Source organism: Aspergillus fijiensis (genome assembly GCF_003184825.1).
Source record: "Aspergillus fijiensis CBS 313.89 unplaced genomic scaffold BO72scaffold_11, whole genome shotgun sequence".
In the NCBI taxonomy this organism is placed as follows: domain Eukaryota; kingdom Fungi; phylum Ascomycota; class Eurotiomycetes; order Eurotiales; family Aspergillaceae; genus Aspergillus; species Aspergillus fijiensis.
The window spans coordinates 591340-610989 of NW_024468987.1; the positions used below are offsets into that span (position 1 = coordinate 591340).

General features: G+C 55.0%; 6 protein-coding genes across 6 annotated transcripts; 3 read left to right on the forward strand and 3 right to left on the reverse strand.

Moving 5' to 3' along the window:
* Positions 1-1163: 1163 nt before the first annotated feature.
* On the forward strand, positions 1164-3360 carry BO72DRAFT_26530 (cytochrome P450). The gene is made up of 5 exons (XM_040940157.1): positions 1164-1655; positions 1733-1920; positions 1974-2098; positions 2192-3068; positions 3134-3360. Exons 1-5 carry the CDS (start codon positions 1427-1429, stop codon positions 3254-3256), a joined length of 1542 nt encoding a protein of 513 aa, XP_040804023.1. The 5' UTR covers positions 1164-1426; the 3' UTR covers positions 3257-3360.
* Positions 3361-4372: 1012 nt separating this feature from the next.
* BO72DRAFT_475733 (SDR family oxidoreductase) lies at positions 4373-5837 on the reverse strand (the record flags this gene model as incomplete). The annotated part of the gene is made up of 4 exons (XM_040947343.1): positions 4373-4951; positions 5064-5246; positions 5308-5435; positions 5534-5837. 4 exons carry the CDS (start codon positions 5835-5837, stop codon positions 4373-4375), a joined length of 1194 nt encoding a protein of 397 aa, XP_040804024.1.
* Positions 5838-7862: 2025 nt separating this feature from the next.
* BO72DRAFT_504261 (uncharacterized protein) lies at positions 7863-9276 on the reverse strand (the record flags this gene model as incomplete). Its single annotated transcript, XM_040949142.1, has 6 exons — positions 7863-8215; positions 8281-8342; positions 8401-8780; positions 8843-8913; positions 8977-9013; positions 9079-9276. 6 exons carry the CDS (start codon positions 9274-9276, stop codon positions 7863-7865), a joined length of 1101 nt encoding a protein of 366 aa, XP_040804025.1.
* A 1072-nt stretch (positions 9277-10348) lies between these two features.
* On the forward strand, positions 10349-12682 carry BO72DRAFT_456711 (trichothecene efflux pump; the record flags this gene model as incomplete). Its single annotated transcript, XM_040946290.1, has 10 exons — positions 10349-10513; positions 10566-10599; positions 10673-10725; positions 10785-11286; positions 11321-11428; positions 11488-11602; positions 11666-11732; positions 11788-11952; positions 12042-12183; positions 12273-12682. 10 exons carry the CDS (start codon positions 10349-10351, stop codon positions 12680-12682), a joined length of 1761 nt encoding a protein of 586 aa, XP_040804026.1.
* An 816-nt stretch (positions 12683-13498) lies between these two features.
* Positions 13499-15797, forward strand: BO72DRAFT_399183 (MFS general substrate transporter; the record flags this gene model as incomplete). The annotated part of the gene is made up of 5 exons (XM_040942117.1): positions 13499-14053; positions 14107-14367; positions 14464-15015; positions 15131-15401; positions 15499-15797. Exons 1-5 carry the CDS (start codon positions 13901-13903, stop codon positions 15795-15797), a joined length of 1536 nt encoding a protein of 511 aa, XP_040804027.1. The 5' UTR covers positions 13499-13900.
* An 872-nt stretch (positions 15798-16669) lies between these two features.
* Positions 16670-17663, reverse strand: BO72DRAFT_445816 (Zn(II)2Cys6 transcription factor domain-containing protein). The gene is made up of 3 exons (XM_040944146.1): positions 16966-17663; positions 16763-16874; positions 16670-16690 (listed from the first exon to the last, which is right to left on the reverse strand). Exons 1-3 carry the CDS (start codon positions 17421-17423, stop codon positions 16679-16681), a joined length of 582 nt encoding a protein of 193 aa, XP_040804028.1. The 5' UTR covers positions 17424-17663; the 3' UTR covers positions 16670-16678.
* Positions 17664-19650: the final 1987 nt, after the last annotated feature.

The following is a 19650-nucleotide window of genomic DNA, read 5'->3' on the forward strand; positions in this document are numbered from 1 at the left end:
TTCACGTGTGAGGCTGTCGAGAAGGAAGACACGAGTTGTTTTTCTCCAACAACTTTTCCTGGTAAGTTATGGAGCAGTTCGTGAGAAATCATAAATGCCCCCCGAAGACGGCAGAACGGCAGAGGCTGGCTGGTGCGGGAATCGCCATCTGCCACCCCTCTTTCGGGTGGATTCGACCGACCCATTGGCATTATCGTCCCCAATTCTCCATCTTCTGTCAGGCTTTGAGTTTGAAGCCTGAAGCCTTGAAATCTGGAGGGTGAGAGGCCGTTTTCTGGGTGGGGATAGCAGATTGGTAACAACTAACCCCCTCGAATATCATCCGTGGCAATCGGCCAACCGGACGCTCTTTCCTCCTTGCGAGGCAACCGACACAGACACTATTCGCGAGGCAAGCTGTCAAAAGTACGCAAAGCGCCAATCTGGCACTCACTGGAGTCACTCAATCAGTGGTTCAGTGCAAATGACGAGCGAAGGAATGCCGATCGGATGACGGCGCGCGCATTAGCGGCGTTTAGTGTCTTTTAGCGGGCTTTGGTGGCCGCGAAGCGACTTTTGCGCGGTGGATCCCAATTTGAAGCGCTCGATGCGATAGGTCACCTCCCACACGGAGGGGCATCACTTATAACCCTATTGTCTCGCTCGAATAATTAAAGGGGAAAAGACCGTCCTCCTCCGCGGGTCGGTTATGGAGCCGGTTATGACTTTCCAACCAGCATGCCATGTTTTCCACCCACTCCAACTCGACAGGGAAGATGCCTGTTCTTCGAGCCAACTTTGATTCTTTTGACAGCTGTCAAGTGGTTCTTGGACAATACCAACAAACACAGACCGTTGACCGTTAGACTTACATATAAGGTGCTGAATAAGATGTGAAGTCGTTCTCTGCCCTGGATCATTGTGGTGTAGCAGGCATGGATTGGGGCACGGGGCGCCGTTGAACCCTAAGCTTCGTATATGAGCTGCGGTGCGCCTGGCAGCCTGTCAGCCTGTCAGGGCCCATTGACACCCACCATCTCGAGCTGTTCAACCCCTCCTCCTCCCACTCCCCGCACCAACGGTGCTCCAGCCCGGATGGCCTGCCCATTTGATTCTAGGTCCTCCCCGAAACAGGCTTGACAATCTCCGTGGCTCGGCTGAGGGGACGCTTGGAGGCCTTTGTCGGTGGTCGGCACGGGGGCCGGACTGCACGTTGTCCACTGCGCCAGCTCGTGCCAATGAGATGCAAATTGTTTATGCACGACGACAATGATTTGCCCTCTTACCCACACCGGATCATCTCTAGTTGAGGCCCCTTACTGGACGACCGATCAGCAGGAGGGACAAAGGATAGTGCTTGGTCGGTGTGAGGTCAGGCAACGGTCGCATTCTTAAGAGCCTGCCTCTCCAGCACCTGCGACTCGCATGCCTCATTCAACCGACAGCCATGGGTCTGGAGAACGTTTTGTCGCAGCTTACCCTGGCCCGGGTGGCCGGGGGTCTGCTTGCCTATGTCGTGCTGCAGTTCGTCTACCAGATCATCTACTACCGCTTCTTCCATCCGCTCGCCAAGTTCCCCGGGCCCTTCTGGGGCAGCGTCACTCGCCTTTGGATCGCATGGCACAACCTGCGTGAAACGGAGCTGCAGACCTGCTCTGAGTTGACGAAGAAATATGGTACCACTTCGACCCCGTCGATCGAGAGAAAAGTTACCCAAGGCAGCACATCTAAAGCTGACATCCGTCCCCCTCAGGCCCCGTTGTCCGCATCACCCCGACACTGCTGCTGGTCAGCGACCCGACAAAGCTGCCGGACATCTACCACCGTCAGGCTGACAAGACCGGCCACTACATCACGGGCTCCTTCGGGGAGACCGAGTCGCTGTTCAACATGCGCTCGCACAAGACGCACTCCTCGTTCCGCAAGCACATTGCCGGCCCGGTACGCTTCCCTGCCGCTTTCCCGCGCGGAATCCCGACTGACGCCCGCTCCAGTATAGCTTCAGCAACGTGAAGAAGATGGAGCCGTTGATCGACCTCCGCTTGCAAGAGTGGCTGGACAAGCTGGACGAGAAGTTCGCCAGCACGGGGACAGTCTTTGACTTTGCCTGGTGGGCCGTGTACGTTGCCCTCAACCCTGCCCTATACCGTTCTCTCTTCCACCTAAACACACTCCCCACCTGTCTAGCCTCTCACTAACTCGAATTGAACAGCTACATGGCCTACGACATCATCAGCGAAGTCGGCTTCGGCGCCCCCTTCGGTTTCGTCTCCCAAGCCCACGACGTCGGCGGCCTAATCCAAGGCTTCCACGACGGGCTACCGGCCTTCGGTCTTCTCGCGCGCCTGCACCCCTTCACTAGCTGGGTGAAAACAACCTTCCTGAAAAAGTACCTCGTGGCGACCCCCTCCGACCCGTCGGGGGTGGGCGTGCTCATGCGCTTCCGCGACACACTCATCGACCAGCGCCTACGCGACCTGGCGGAGAACAAGGACATCGGACGGGTCGACCTGCTGCAGACCTTCCTTGAGGCGCGCACGGAGGACAACCAACCGCTGGACATGGAGTACATCAAAGCGGAAGTGCTGCTCGTGCTGCTGGCGGGGGCCGACACAACGGGCACCGTCTTCCAGGCGCTGGTGCACAACCTCCTCACCCACAAGGCCGTGTACGCGCGCATGATGACCGAGATCGACGCCGCGGTCGCCCGGGGCGTGTTTGCGGACGGCCAAACCCCGCAATATGCCGATATCCTCGACCACCTCCCCTACTACGTGGCCTGCGTCCGCGAGACGATCCGGTTGAATCCCCCCGCGCCGAATATCTTTCCGCGCTACGTGGCGGAGCCTGGGATCGAGCTGTACGGGAAGTTTGTGCCGGCTGGGACGGAGATCTCGGGGAATCCGTGGATCATGCACCGCGATCAGAAGGTGTTTGGGGAGGATGCGGAGGTGTTTAGGCCGGAGCGGTGGTTGGATGCGGAGAAGGCGAAGGTGTTGAATAAGTATATCTTTACCTTTGGGTATGGGGCCCGCGTGTGTTTGGGACGGGATATCGCGATGATGGAGTTGTTTAAGGGGCCTTTGCAGGTATGTTTCCCTCTTTTCTTGGCTTAGTTGGTGATCACCAACTGACTGTTGGTTGTTGGGTCTAGTTCTTCCGGTATTATACCCCCCATGTCGTCAAGGACAAGCCGTCGGCCAAGTTTGTGATTCAGGGAGGGGTGGGCCATTGGGAGGATATGTGGTTGACGATTGAGAGGCGGGAAAAGGCGTGAAGTGCTTAGAGAGGGAGACGCACTTTATTAGATGTGTAGAGTGATGACGCTTGGGACAATATGATGAGGTGTATGACCTACACACTTTTTATTGCACAATCTTGAAAGAGCAGAGCCTGAGAACATTGAGGCCACCTGCGAGTATAATAGCACTCGTATCACTTTTACTGGACTTGACTGTCTTCAGCATCACCGCTTGAATGGAGCTTTAGACATGAGAACCACAACTCGTTCTTGGAAGGTGAGATCTAGGGACCCCTGCCGGGTAACCTATGTTATGTTCCTGGTGAAGGCAACAGTCAACCGACAGCCAAGTTCGGAGATTTCTCTTCGAGTAGTGCGTGTCGAACCTACTGGATCAGTATCTTCTGTTAGAATCATATCCCCAAACTCGCAAGTGATGTGTTCGTTCTGTCAAGACTACTATTACAGATCCAGTCAGATGACGTTACCAGCGCGAGCAATGCACTTCAAGTCCCACAAATCTGCCCCATGGTTGCATTTAGTATCAAGAATCTATGCTATTTACACCACGAAGCGCTTCTTATGCTCTATGATCTGGAAGTTAGGAGTTTCAGATGCTATTGTTTGCGCTTGAATTATGCAAGATATATTTAACCGCAAAAGGCGGGCATTACCCCATACAGGAGCAGCATGGTGAGTGACAAAACATCATGCTACTAGCATCACAATGATACAAGGCATAAACTGGATCTCATACTCGACATAAAAGGGACTGATTTTAGCATATTTCCAAGAGTTACATACAGTACACAAGATACCACCGAACAGTTTCAGGCATTATGCGGCCTATATGCATTCACAGGAAGTGGTCAAGGAATATTTCGACGGGAGATTATGAAATTGTGTTTGCGGGATCTAGATATGACCAGCATACTCTACCAGGTGTGATTCACACCCGAACCTGAAAATATTCTACACCACCACTATCTGGGAACGTGACAGGAAAATTCAAAACCCATGAATATGACCATCATCATATAGACATAACCTCCGTAACCATTTCTCGAAATCAAACCTGCTCAGCCCACAAAATCCTCATTCTCGGAGCGAATCACACCCCGCCACCCCTTGTATACAACCCAGAGAAGCACCTCAAAACAACAACCCCATCGCCCCAACCCTCTCAAACGCGCGATGCCACGACTCCTCCACCCCCAACTCCTCCACGAACCCAATCCCCCTCGCCCGCGTCAGATCAAACTCGCGATCGAAATCCATCAACCTCAGACTCCCCATCCGCGCCCCGGTATTATGCATACTCCGATCAATCACCTCCTCCTTGAGCCCCTTCTCACGACACAGCGCCTGCACTGTACCCCAATGCTTCTCCATGAACTGCGTCGGGTGCAGCGCCGCGGGGTCGGGCCCCACCCCCTCCAGCCCGAAGTACCGCGCCAGCGCCGGCCAGCGCTCCGACCAGGCGACGGGCCGCGCGCTGTCGGCGATGTTGAACGCCTTGCCGTGGATGTTGTCGCGGGGCTGCAGGGAGGCGTGCAGGCAGAAGCGGGCAATGATATCTTGGTTGGAGTCGGTCGAGGTCAGCGACCAGGTGGTGTCGTTGCCGGGGAAGGGGATCTTGGCCGCAGCGCCGTGGATGTGTCGGTATAGGCTCAGGTAGATCCCCATGGTTTGGGCCATGCAGTTTGCGTTGCCGAAGGGGGCGACTCCTACCTATTTTTTCCCGGGGTGTTATTTCGTGGGATTTGGGGAGGGGGGAAGTTGTGGGAGATGCGAGGGAGAGAGGGGTGTGGAGAGTGCACGGGGGCTGACAAGGGACACGTACAATCACGTCCGGGCGCACTTCACACCACGACCATTGTTTGCCCGCGCTGAGCTCCTGCAGGAGGTCGACTTCGTGGTAGTAGAACAGGTCCTTGGCGTATTCGGCCGGCACGCGGGGCAGGTCCTCGCTCAGCGGGGTCTGTCCGCGGAAGGGGAATTTGTCCAGGAGGTAGACGCCGTATGCCTGCTCGGATTAGACACGGTGATGCTGCTGAATGAGGGCTGAGAGCGGTGGTGTGCCGTACCTTTGTACCGGTGATCAGCGTCACGAACGACAGCTTAGGAGAGAGCGTCTCCAACGTCTGCACGGCCGCGCGCAGCATCTCCTTGTTCAGGCGGCATTCTTCGGCGGCGTTGTCGCTGGCGCGGTAGGCTGGCGATGGACAGAGTCTATGTCAGTGGATGATGATGCGATATTCCGATCAACAGTTAAGAGCACCGCCGGGGTAGCTGAGGAAGGGATATACACACCCGCATAATACACATGGCTGATCGTCTCAACCGCAGGGATCTTCTCGCGCAACGTGGCGGCCAGCGCCTGATCGTCGCCGGCTAGCAGGTCCACGCCCGAGACAATCTGCAATCGATCATCGGAGGGCCATTGGGCCTCTGCCGGACTGAACGCACGGTTCGCAACGGCGGTCACCCTGCTGAACGTCCCGGGCGCTGGGTAGTCGGAGAGCAGCTGGTTGACCAGCGCCCAGCCGTTGATGCCAGAGCACCCGAAGACGACCGCGTGGTGGCCCTGATTGGTGTCTTGGTGCTGTTCCTGCATGATGATGGGCTACGTGTGTTTAGTGTGGTTGAGTGAGAGGAAACTTTTGGGAAGAGGAAGTCTAGTCGCCTCTGCGACGGGGACTGCTGTGGTCCTTACATTATGGAGTCGGCTCATGCATGCCACGCATGGCATTCAGGGGTCTGCCACGCTGGCTATTCCGTCACTATGCAAGGAACGATGGACATAAGTCTGCAGGATATTCGAACATTTCGGCCGGCTAATTCCGACCCATTCTCCTTCCGCTGCTCGTCCGAGTCAGATAACGAATGCTAGATGGATGCAAGTTGCCGTGCTTCACTGAGACTATCGACTTTCGACGCAGTAGTTTAGCCTGCGAACGAGAGAGTCACCCACCTTACGGAGTAGTGACCACACAAAACCACCACCGCTCGGCCATCCGCCACCGTCCACCGTCCACCGGCCACTGGCCACTGGCGTCAGGCAATTTGCAGTGGAGCCCAGCGGACGGGCGGCCATTACCGCGGATGAGTCCAGAAATCCCCCGAAAAGAACGACCTGGCTGCGTTGGGTGGATAAGGCGATCGGTCGAAAGTTCGGGTCCGATGTGGTAGTGCCACTGTGGACATACTCAAAAATTTTCTAATTCTTTTCCGTCTTTCGTCTAACCCGCCGAAGAGTGGTCGTCGAAGTTGCGTTGTTGACTTTAGGCGTTTAGGGTTCCGGGTGTCATTCCTCCTTTAGTGGCGCAAGATAAGATTTCTCGGCTGGGCTTAAGGACTCGGGGTAGATTCTTCACACAATTCCGACAGTTGGGATAGTCAGTCCAAATAAATGAGTCTTTTTCTTAGTCTATAGGCAATAAGCATCTTATTGTCTTTCTAGACAGGGGTGTACAGGCTATAGTGATAGCGCGGCGTATCTGAGGATAAAACCCTGGCCGGTCGGGCTAGAGAAAAACACCGAACGACAGCCGCCAGATTGCAATGTTGTGTGTCGCCAGTCACGAATGTAACCCTGGCCAAGCCAGCCCAGGACAATAACGTGCTAGGTGTCTGAAACATACAGCAAAGAAATTACAGTATGGATCGCAGCAGAACCAATAAACTTGGCGTGTGCCGGTAAATCACCAACGCGGAGGGTATCCGAGGTAAGAAGTGCTTCATCCGCAAAACAAAAGAGCTGAAGGGACAGACTCCCAACTTGCATCAAACCATCGATGGTCCCCTCCTGCAATTATGGAGCGGGTGAAAAAGAATCTGATGGGTTGGTGGGATGGAGCGAGTGGAGCCGCCGCCCTTGGGCTAATTTCCACCCGGCGGGCCGTCGACCCTATCCATGGCCACACATTTTATAGTCGCCGACATTATTTCCTCCGCCTGGAACTAGCGCTGCACTGCAGTCTTAGTGTCGGATGGATTTTTTTTTTCTGGTCATTGATGAAGCAGGCGACAAGAAAACCCAAGAATGCAAGAATATGCAGTACGGTTGGAACGCCCAATCATGTCGGACATCCTCATGCGAGGTTATCAACACGCAGAGAGACCGGACAGTGTGCTGGCCACCCCCGGCCGTCCAACGATGGCTTGCGCGTCCTAGTAAGACACCCGGCCACATCAGGGGCTTGGTCGGCAGGATCAAATATCTTAGCTCATATTTTCATCCTTTCCACCTATTAGAGACTGAATCTGAACAAAAGACGGGCCATTCCTTCTTGTCCCAAATACAGCCGTCTCTTGGCATAAGCTTAGATTAGCTTACCCATCCACCCACTCTACTCAACCCTACGATGCACCAAACCCACCAACCAAGGAAGCTAATTAGATTGGAGCATGGAGACAATCAGAACAGGTAAAGAGCCCGGACGGCCTTCAACCCCCTTCCGATGCTACTCGTATGTTTCCGATCCAGAGCCCAGTTGGGTAAAGGATCTGCCGCTCTTCCGTGGCATAGCAGCAAGACAGGCGTGGCATTATGGTCGTAAGAGCAAAGTTCTCATATAGACACGGTGGGAACAAAAGAAAATTATGTTTTAGTGTAGGTGGGTAAGTAGGGGAGTGAGGCTCAGTCACTCTGGTTGACGCTGACATGCGTCGTGATCTGGATGCCCGCGTGCACCGGGAAGATGCGCTCTTCCGACCCATTCAAGCTGGCCTCGATGTCTGCCCGACTCTGGCCCGTCACTGTATCCAGCTTGATGCTCTGATGCGCCAGCGACCGTCCATGCGTGGTGCGGCGGCCCGAGGTGCCGTACATGCGCGATCGACCCGTCGAGTCGCCCTTGCTGGAGAGACCGAGCAGACGCTGCAGGGCGGGGAATCGGAAGGAGATGAGACTCTTGAAACTAGGAATGCACGCGATGAAGATGGCCACCGCCACCTCCACACTGGACCAGTTGAGTGGGTTCACCAGCGTCCCTACCCTCGTACATTAGATGCGTGTCAATCAAAAGTGGATGGCCCAGGGGGAGGGGCACACTTACACGTGTGGTCCAGCGAGAAATTACTGATATAAGTCGCCCGGATGATACTCGTCACGGAGACCCTGCAGCTTTGATTAGCAGGCTTCTTTGAGAGCGCGGCGGGGAACAGGGGTCTCGTACAGAACTCCCAGCCCAAACATGAACACCAACCCCGCGCGTTTACCGCGGGTCATATTCAGCCGCACCAGTTTGGGAATCGGGAGGGCGAAAATAGCCAGGTCGGTCGCCAGACGGATTCCAAACGAGATGTAGTAGAATGCCGTCAGAGAGAGACATTCCCCCTTGACCACGCCCTGCGAATCCCAGGCTTTATGGATGGGCGTGCATTGGAACACCACCACCAGACACTCTTCGGTTGTTTCGGCCACGAGCAGGGCTGTCAGGCACCAGCAGATAATGCGGAAGGTTTTGCCCGGAAAGATCTGGAGGTACAGGATACAGAAGGAGCATTTGACGGTGCCCAAGGCGATGAGGTAGGCGATCATGGTGGCGAAGTCCAGCTGGAATTCGATGATCACGTTAGTGCATGCTACGCATGTATCAGGGACCAGTATCTGCAGACCTTGAGGAACATCTCCAGGGTTTCATTGTCGTGGATTGTCTCGATGTGTTTTCCAAAGCCATAGTTGGTCACTACATTCCGAGTATCAGTACCCTCTTCTAGATGGTGTGGAGGCAGAATAGAGAATAACGCACTCAATATACACAGGATGCATAGCGCAAGTGTAAACACCTAGATAACGAACCGCTGGATTAGTCTAGAGCACCGATCCCTCGTATCATAGACGGGAGACCTACCCAGCTCACTATACACAGATAGTCATCTGCCCCAAGTCCGGAAAGATATTGGGTCCGCACGAATACACGCACCAGCACCCCAATGCTCGCAATCACGATGAGCACCGTGTTGCAGACGATGATCGACGGGACTGCTGAGGCATTGAGGTTGACCGATGAATCGGACGAAGACTGCTCCCTGAAGATCAAATCGTCCATGACAACCGGCCGTGCTGGGCAAGAAACGAGCAGAAGCAGACGCAAAAAGATCGAAACTAAGGGCCTACATGAAGCACGCAGTAGTAGTAGCAACAAGGCAGTAAAAGGACGTCCTTCTTGGCCTTTCTATCTTAATTATTATGCCCAGGGGTGGACGGAATTACAAGGAGGGTCTTTTGCCACTACCCTTATTCTCCGGGACTATACCGCAATCTCGGCGAAGGCAGCCCTTCCTTCGGCCCAGTCACGATGACAAAAGAATTCATTCAATGGTGTGGGAAAACCTCGAGTCGGTACTTGCCTACTAGTCAGTTCCTCGCCTCCGTCGGTTCTGCAAACGAGCAAGCCACACGTGGAATCTCTGTAAATTGCCGTTCCGAGCTGCAGAACAGTTGATGAAATTCACTTCTTCTGTCTTTTTCTTGCTGAATTTTTGATTTGCTCATTTCCCCTCCATGGCATGCAACAAATCCAAAACAGAGCACTCTAGATCGATCGTGGGGCGACTGGATTGGCTGATGTTGGGTTAAGTCATTCGCCGACTCCGGCTCCACCTGAACTACTGCGGGCCCTTCCCAATATCGCGCAAGGACCGTCGCCGACTTGTTGTCAAGATGAACGAACCCTAAGCGGCCGTCTGCTTCCCCTCTCTTGTCATGACTATTGCCCCCTCTCTTATCCTGATTCCCCACCCACACACCACCCAGGTGCGTATCTTCTACTCACAGCCCAGACTAGGCATTGCATGTTGACTCTTGGTATGCCGTACAAGGCTCGTTGGCCGTGCCTACCAGTTTCGCGTGCCAGTAGTCTCTCATAGTCCCAGTCGTAGTGGTAATCTAGACTACGGAGATGAGATGGTTTGACACTCCAGTCCGGTTTGATGACTTTCTAGCGCCTTTTCGCCTCGTGGCCGTCGCCTCTGCCCTGCATATGGCCATACTGGGTCTACTTTAACTATCTGCATTTCCTGCAGCTCAGGAACCTCTCTTCCGTTTTACCCACTTCACACCTCTGTGCCTGCGACTTCTCCTCTGTTAAAGGACCCCAGCCTTTGACCTTGAGGTGCACCATGGCGGACGAGAAGACTCCCCAGCCCGTCGAGGGCTCCATCCAGTCCAAGAGTGTCGACCTGGACCAGCTGCCGACGGGATACTACCGCAGCCCCAACTTCATCGGCTCGGTGGTTGCCGTTTGTTTGATGGCCATCAGTCTGTACCTGGGATATGTCTTGCCAGTGCGTTTCTCTGCGTAGTTGGTTCAATTCTGGCTTGCTGACTCGCAGATAGGTCAACAGCTTGACTGCGATCAACCAAGATCTCGGTAAGTCCCCATCGCCCCCTGAACGGGGCCGATCTGAGTGGCATCCGCTGATCGTCTCTCCTTGCGCGCACAGGGCCGGACCCCAACTATAGCATGATCTCAACGGTCTTTACGTTAATCTCCGGAGTACGTCGATCCTCTTTCTGCCTGGGTACCATCCTTCATACTGATGATCGTGTGTTTAGGTGGGATTGCTGCTGGTCGGCCGTCTGGGCGATATCTTCGGTCGTCGGTACATCCTTATCGGCGGCCAGCTGCTGGGACTTGTTGGGGCGATTGTATGCGCGACCGCAAAGAATGTCCCGACCGTGATCGGCGGAAGTGTGCTGTGCGGTCTGGCTGCTGCAGTGCAGTTGACCTTCACCTTTGTGATTGCTGAGCTGGTACCCAACCGGGCTCGTCCTGCGGTCAACGCCAGCATCTTCATCACCACCCTCCCCTTTTCCGCCTTCGGATCCATCATTGCCAGCGACTTCGTCGCTCATACCGCCGCCTCGTGGCGCTGGACGTATTACCTGAACATGATCACCTGTGGCCTGTCGATCATCCTGCTGGTGCTCTTCTACTTCCCCCCTGGTTGGGATCAGAAGCGCGGCGGGCAGAGCCGCCTCGACGGTCTGAAGAAGTTCGACTGGATCGGGTTCGTGCTCTACGCCGCCGGTGTTGTTCTGGTGCTGTTGGGACTCTGTATGTGCTGTCTGGTCCATTGCCTTTGACCCAGCTGACGAGAAGATAGCCTGGGGTGGTACCTCGTATGCGTGGTCCTCTGCCCACGTCGTTGCCGTGCTGGTCGTCGGCTTCGTGTCGATCATCGTCTTTGTTCTCTACGGTATGTCCTTTGCATGTGCAGCCACCCAAGCACGCACGCAGGTACTAATACGACCGCAGAAATCTACGCACCCCTGGAGCAGCCCCTGCTCCCCATGTCGCTGCTGCGCAACCCCGGCTACGCGGCGACGGTGTGTTCTGCCCTGGTCGGCAACATGGTCTACTTCTCCATGAGGTAAGCGCGCGAGCATCAGGTCCGTCAATGCCGTCGTGCCTTCAGCCCTAACCGAAGCGACAGTCTTTTGTGGCCCGAGGCCGTCCTCTACCTCTTCACCACCAACACCATCAAAGCCGGCTGGCTTTCCGTAAGTTTCGGTGTGTTTGTACCTTAGCTAGTGCGATCGCTAACGAGCGCTGCAGATCACCACCGGAGTCGGCGTCATCGTCGGTGAAATCGCCGCCGGGATTCTCATGAAGCCCCTCGGCTTCACCAAGTACCAGCTCATCGCGTCCACCGTGATCATCACTGCGTTCTCCGGTGCCCTGGCGGCAATCAACCAGCACCACCAGGCCTACGGTATTGCTGTACGTACCTCATTCGCCTCCATACCTTTCCCCTCATCTCACACACCCACCTCCACCACACAATGCAGCCCCGCTAACGCAACCACCAGTTCACCGCAATCGGCGGCTTCGCAGTCGGCTACCTCGAGCTGATCACCCTGATCATGTGTCCCCTATACTGCAAACCGGAGGACATTGGTCTAGCCAGCGGCTTCCTCGGCTCCGCCAAGCAGATCTTCGGCACTATCGCCAGTGAGTGTTCCCTTGCCCATGCCCTCATTCCCAGTACCCCCCCACCACCACCACCCCCCAAGTCTAAACCCAAAACTAACGCACCAAAGCGGCCATCTACGTCGCCATCCTCCAGAACCGGATCACCGCCAACCTACCCACGACCGTCACGCACGCCGCCACCAAGGCCGGCCTCCCCTCGTCCTCCCTCACCGACCTTCTCGAGGCCGTCGCCGCCGGCACCAGCGCCGCCCTGGAGGCCGTGCCCGGCATGACGACCAAGATCCTCGCCGCGGTCGCGGACGCGGAGAAGACGGCGTACGCGATGTCGTTCCGCACGGTCTTCTGCGTGAGCATTGCGTTCGGTGGTTTGTCGATCATCGCGTCGCTGTTCTCCCGGGAGGTGGACACGAGGTTGGATGGGGGGGTTGCGGCTAAGTTGCAGGGAAAGGGGGAGGGTCAGTCGCCGTCGCATCAGGATTGGGAGACAAAGGGGGTGGCGGATGAGGAGGCGCGTTAAAATTCCTTCTGTTTGGTAATGATGGTTGATGTTAAGGTGGAGGTGGGGAAGAATGGGGATTTATTGGTGCGGTGTCAGTGACGCTTCTTTTTGAGTTTGATGCGATTGATCTATGTTGAAGATTTAAGATTTAATGGGTTCATGAAGCAATTTATGGATGGTTATGAGTGAGATTTGTTTTGTAGGCGCTGGGATTGTTGTCTGCGTGAAGAGATGTGCTCGCTAGACCGAGAGTGATGTCTTGGTTGACTCGCGCCAGTTTCGGATGTCAACTGGCACGAGTGACGTGCCGTAGGTTAAGCAGCAGCTATATTAAATTGGCACCCGGCCACCAGCAATAGTGGCCGAGTCACGTGCCCTAAGAAGCTTGACCCTTCAAGCCTTGGTGCCTCAGGCAGCAAACTGTCAACCCCACCAAAAGTCGGTGTGAAGTTAAGCAATCAAGGTCTACCTACTAACCTAGTAAGTGAAGACTCAGCAGACCTCTACCTGGGATTCACCAAGCTTTACAGGGTGCAAATAACCCCTGGTACCTGGCACGACCTACGCCCCTTGCGTGCTGTGGTACCTGCAGCGGCCGTCCCAATCTCAGCACGTTGGAATCAAAACCTTCTCCTCTGCCCCCACAGACTTTGATTAGGCTAAACTGATTATTAGAGTCACTGGCCAGCTGAGAAATGGCTTCATGGTGATGAAATGCGGGGGATCTCGCCAAGATGCTTATCTCTTGGCACCGGCAACTGCTGATCCGTTCGGCTTTCAAAATGCGGGGAAGTCGCCGACAACCTCGTGTTCGCCGGAGGGGCAGAGGAGGAATGCTGGTGTATCCATGGTTGAGGCGAGGAACAAGAAAAGAAACAGTAGAAGCAGCAGAAGAAGCATTTCTGGGTTGCATTCCAATCACTGCCGTGGCGAGGCTGAAAACTGAGCTGCAGAAAAGTTAATTGGGCGGCAGTGAATGAAAGCAGCAATGATTCTCCCCGACCCATGATATGAGTAAAGCAGAAGACGCAAGGGACCAGTAGATCATTGACAAGGATTACTCAGCCCCCGCACGGCATTAACCACCCCGAGATGATCGCTTCCCAACCGTACGGGGTAGCTTGACTCCGCGCAAGATTTCCTCCAGCTGGCTTTCTGGCTCTTTCCCTGCTCTTCCTCTTTCGCATCCTTGTCGCAAACCACCTCACTCCCTCTACAACCCCCCGTCTCAATCCAATGGACACCAAAGAAATGGGCGCCCAACCTCCAGCTCCCGACGAGCAAACCCCCGGGTTCCACGACCCGGAGATCACCAAACCCACCGCTGAACACCTGCACGAGATCGACGATCCGGACGCTGGTCTGAGCGAGGCAGAGAAAGCCAATATCGTATGTATCGTGCTTGCAGTTGGGAACGTGCAATTGACCCTCCACACCTGCAGGACCGCCGTCTACTCCGCAAGCTCGACCTGCGCCTCATTCCCTGGCTCTCGTTACTCTACCTGGCCTCGTTCCTCGACCGCACCAACATCGGCAACGCCAAGCTCGACGGACTGCAGCAGGCGCTGAACATGAGCAATGCGCAGTACAACGCCTCGCTGACCGTGTTCTTCGTCTCGTACTCCGTCTTCGAGCCCCTGACCAATGTCCTCCTGAAACGGACGCGGCCGAGCCTGTTCATTCCGACGATTATCGTGCTTTGGGTACGTCTCCCGTGGCATTCCATGACATCAACGACCCTTCCGAGGTAGGGATGGGAGCACAACCAACCAGTGACTAACGTATGCTCCGACCGACAGGGCATCTGCATGACAACCATGGGCCTGGTGCACAACTACGGCGGGCTGATCACGGCGCGATGGTTCCTGGGCCTCGCGGAGGCGGGCCTCTTCCCGGGCATCAGCTACTACCTGTCATGCTGGTACAAGCGCTCCGAGTTCGGCATCCGCATGGCGATCTTCTTCTCCGCCGCGGCGCTGGCCGGCTCCTTCGGCGGACTGCTGGCGGCCGCGATCGCCAAGATGGACGGCGTGGGCGGCAAGCAAGGGTGGGCGTGGATCTTTATCCTGGAGGGGCTGGCGACCGTCGTCATCGGGGTGCTCTCGTACTGGCTCGTCTACGACTTCCCGGACCGCGCGGCGTTCCTGAGCGCGGACGAGCGCAAGCGGGTATTGCGGCGGTTGGCCGCGGATAAGCAGGCGAGTGGGTTGGGCGAGCACGAGTTCAAGACGGCGTACATCTGGGCCAGTCTGAAGGATTCGAAGACGTGGTTGGGGTGTGTGATCTACATGGGGGCCGATGGGGCGTTGTATGCGTTTTCGCTGTTCACACCGACTATCATTAATCAACTGGTGAGCTTACCCTCCTGCAGCGGGCTATGGTGGTGCTAACGCTGGGATGTAGGGTATTTCATCCTTCTTCACCTACTCACTGGCTTCAGCTTCAGCTGTTGGGAACTGACCAAAGAAAGGCTACTCCTCCACCCGCGCCCAGCTCCTCAGCGTCCCTCCGTACGCCTGCGCCGCCATCCTGACCGTGAGCATCGGCTACCTCGCCGACCGCACCCGCCAACGCGGCCTGTGCAACATCTGCGTGTCGCTGATCGGCATCGCCGGATTCTGTATGCTGCTGGGCTCGAAAACCCCCGGGGTGCAGTACGCGGGTGTCTTCCTCGGCGCCATGGGCATTTACCCCTGCATCGCCAATACGATCTCCTGGGTCAGCAATAATGTGGAGGGTGAGTTCCATCGCTATTAATGCCACTCCATGGCAGCCAGCAGCCCCCCATCACCCTCTGCCATACCGTGTCGGCTAACTGGAACGATAAACACTAGGAGTCTACAAACGCGGTATCACGCTCGGGCTGATGATCGGCTGGGGCAATCTAAATGGCATCGTCTCGTCGAATATCTACCGCATCGAGGACGCCCCGCGGTTCTATCCGGGACATGGCGTCGTGCTGGGGTATCTGGTGATGTTCCTGTTTGGCGGGTCGGTGACGCAGTATCTTCTGCTGAGGAAAGAGAATCGACGGCGGCTGCGCGGGGAGCGCGATCATCGGTTGGAGGGGTTGGGGACCGAGGGGGTGGAGGTGTTGGGGGATAAGAGGCCGGATTTTATTTACACTTTGTAGAATCTAGGGTATGCTGAACGGTTATCGGGAGGGGATGAGCGTGGTTGAAGTCAGGGTCAGATGCTCCAGGTAGGATGGGAATACATTTGGAATTACAATGATGCTGTTTGAAGCTGTTGCAGTAAAGTCTCAAAGTTCAATCCATGAAGGGGAAAGTTATGTGTAGTGTAGTGCAGTCCTTGCCATGACTTTGTGGCAATACAGCTATCTCGTCGTGCCGGTTACCACAGCCCCAGAACTTCCCCACGGCCGTCGCTTAAGATAGCCCGGATCATCGAACCGTCCTCTTGGCAATGAGCTTATCTACTGTCCAGCAAAAGCTACGGCTGACGAGCGTGGGGCACCATCTGCTAGGGGATCTGAAATCAGGATTTCTGCAGCAAGTGGGGATCGGAGGGGGGGCTAATAAGCTTCTTTTAGGTTGTCTCCGGTGGAATGTTGAATCAATGTTATCGGAAAGACTATCTTTTCCGGCTGACTCTCTGCTGTCCTGTACTCTACTGTACTTGTTCAGGTCTGATTGGGGTGTTCCTTATCGGAAGGGTATCTCTATCTGGAATACAAAGGTGAAACAAAAAAAGGAAAGAAAATCGCCGCTGAGTCGGTCTAGAATCTGTCATGCCAGGATCTTCCTCCCTGGCTGCGCCACGAAAACCTGCCGTGCGACGAAAGAGCAATTGCGTGAGGGTCGTGCGCTGGCAATCGGAGCGAGTCAAATGCCGTCGTCCTGTTTTGTGGACAGGCTGAGCTCCTCCAGGGTGTTGGCATGGATTTCCGCCCCATGTTTTCTCCAGAGCTGTCGGGAGATTCGCCGATCCAGTCGTCGAGTAATTGTTTTTCGAGGGATGCAAAGGTCAAGTCAACTTGACGCCCCGTCACCCTTACTTTTCGTACTTCAACCATAGTCCCAATATTAGTCCAGGCCAGCAAGTCAAGGGAAATTAAAACAAGTGACCAGTAGCTACCTTGAACAGCAGGGCCGAGATATCCTCCGCATCTTCTTTATTGACCCGGGACAGCAGCAGCTCCAGCATCAATCGATACTCATTCGCCTCCGTGACCAGTTGGTCCATCTCCCTGTCAAATGCCAACCCCGAATATTAACCGCGATATCCATGTGATAACTATATCCGAATCCTCATCAGAGAGGGAAGGGGATCATCCCTACCTCTGAATCCGCTCGCGCTTATGGGCCGGGTACCAGCATTGCTTGCCCAACATGGCACACCGCTGGCATTGGTTCTTCTCGCCGGTGCATTTGAATTTCCCCTGTCGACACGAGTTGCACGCCAGCGCGGCTCGGCTCTTCGGGGCGTATCCGCGTCCCGCCTGTCGCGGGATGGGTTTCTTGTTGCGGATTATGGTATGTGAGGGAGGGTTCGGGGTGGTGGTGGTTGTGGTGGTGGTTGAGGTTGAGGTTGGGGTTGGGGTGGTGATAGTCGATCGGGGGAAGGGAAGGGCAAAGGGGAGCGGGGAGGGTTCTTCGGACGATTGGCTTTGTCGTTCAGGCGATGGCTGGGGTTCTGGTTGTTGTCTTGGTAGTTGTCTGATTTCGTCCGTGCTACCCCCCATGCCCACCCATTTGGGCGCTTCGTCAATGTAATTCAGGACTCGAGATATTTCCATCACGGCCGATCGGGAGGGGGAGATCGATCGTGTAGTAGATGTAGATGTGTAGGCGAAGGGTGGGAAATTATGGGGTAAACCGGTTGGAAGTCAGAGTCAGGTAGATAAGAAAAACCCACCAAACAGCCAAGGTGGGCACTATGGTCTACTTTTGTAGAATAGGCTGAGTGCAAACGGGAACTCATCAAGTGATTATTTCCGTACTTTGCTCAGCGGCAGCAGTAGCAGCAGTATCAGCAGCAGTAGTAAGTTAGTAGCAGCAGCAGCCAAGCCCTTCATTCCTTTACCTTCCAGTTCTGGGCTGAGAGGGACTGTGAAAGATGGTGACGTAGTGGGTTAGGGCTCCCTTGCAGCCAACCACCAAACAGGTTTAAATAGACAGGCGACTGGAGGCCACTCGAGTCCACTGCATTCCACTGTCTCCACCTCACTTTCCCTCCCCTAGGCTAGTTGTTGGCTACTCAAGGCAAGGCAAGTAAGTAACTTTGCCGGCCGCTTGGGGCTCCCAGGGCCTGGACCCTCGGTCGGTGCATTTTCCACCCAGTCGACTTGGTTTTTCCTTTGTTTGTGATTTTGGACCTGTACGTCTGACCAAGCTCAGCTCACCCATCTAAACCGGATTACCAGGAATTAAGATGGTTCTCAATTCCAGGTTTTTGTTTACTGTTTCTGCAGTACTCTGTACTATGAAGGGAGAAAGACGGTTGTGAACTTGTGAGTGAGACCCTCCTTCACTCTTTGACTACCTAGTAGAACCTCCTTCCCCTCGGGTTGAGCCGAGTAAAGCCGACAGAAACCAACCCAGAATGCTCGCTACCGGAAAAACACCTCAGAGCTCCCTCCCAGCACCTCCGGTGACGTAGGGTAGCAGTGGAAAAGTAAATTAACCCTCTGGCTTTCGGGACTATCTTCCTGGACCTCGAGTCGATGGGTTCCACTTCTTTCCATAGTTCTCGAAAGTCGAACGCATTCAGGGGCATCTGAGCAATTTTTTTTTCTTTTTTCTTTTTCCCTTTCGTGTTGCCTTTGCGCCTTTGCGCCTACGCTCTCCGTCCTCTTACCCCGCCGGTCTGTCGCCTACTTCTTTCTCACTTCTACTAGAGCAAGACATGCACGATTCGTATTTTAGGCGAGACTAGCTAGTGGAGGCGTCTTTGGCGGTGTCGTCTCCCACACCACCCCCCCCTTCAATAAGAGACCTGTAAATCACGGATTCGATATCCGGGTGGGGGAAAGATGCAGTTTTCCAGCCTGGCCGTGTGGTGCAGTGGGCCTTGGCAGTTTCCGCGATCGGACTTGGTGGCTTGAAGGGTGATGAATCATCCTTTCCGTGCCTGTGATACGCGGATCTCCGTCACACCCTCCCAAATACCCTGGATGCCTCGTCTTACTCACATCAGATCGAGATTAGCTTTGCAAAGGGGAAGGGGGGGAATCCCCGGGGGTTCTATGTATCACAGAGTTTCCATGGCAGAAGCACAGCTTTGAATCTGACTTTTGGACTGATTCATCGCACGGGGTTTATGATCCGTACTTATGCTCGAGGAGGGTACCTAGTTTTTGATTCCCCCCCCCCCCCCCCCAAGAGTAGCCTGTAGTGCAGACCGGCTACCAAGGTTCTACTCGCATCAAAATCCAAATTCCAGGGCTGGACGGGGGATTGTTGCTGGCCACAAAACAAGGTCTTTCGCAGTGGCCGCTGCAGGGTGGCCGCACATGCATCACAATTAGATCAATCGATGGGGGGGATTCTACCTAGTACCGACCGTACTTTATCCCCGGTTGACGGGTTGCTGTTGGCGGGGATCATTCACAGTTGACTTGGGGGTGGAATCCAAGTGACCCCGACCTCGGAGGTGGGGTGTTTCCTTTCGATGTTTTGGTGGAGGGACAGGCTTAACACATTTGTCTGGGTCGGTCGCCGTTCTCTGCTGCACACAGCTCTGATTGAGTCATCTGGGGATCTTGGATTGTCGAGGTGCTACAGAGATTCTCATCAAGTGCACAGCTCACCACTTCAGCAATTATATCTGAGAGCTGATCCGTGGCCGAACATGGGGGAACTCCGGATGCTGGTAGGCTTGCTGCAGAACCTGGGAACTAACTTGATAGCCAACTACGGAGACTGTAAAGTCTCCCGACTATCCCCAAAATTGGACTTGCCTCCAAGCTAGACATATTCCCCCCACCCCGCGTCGAAATTGTGACCAGATGAGGTCAACCTGCT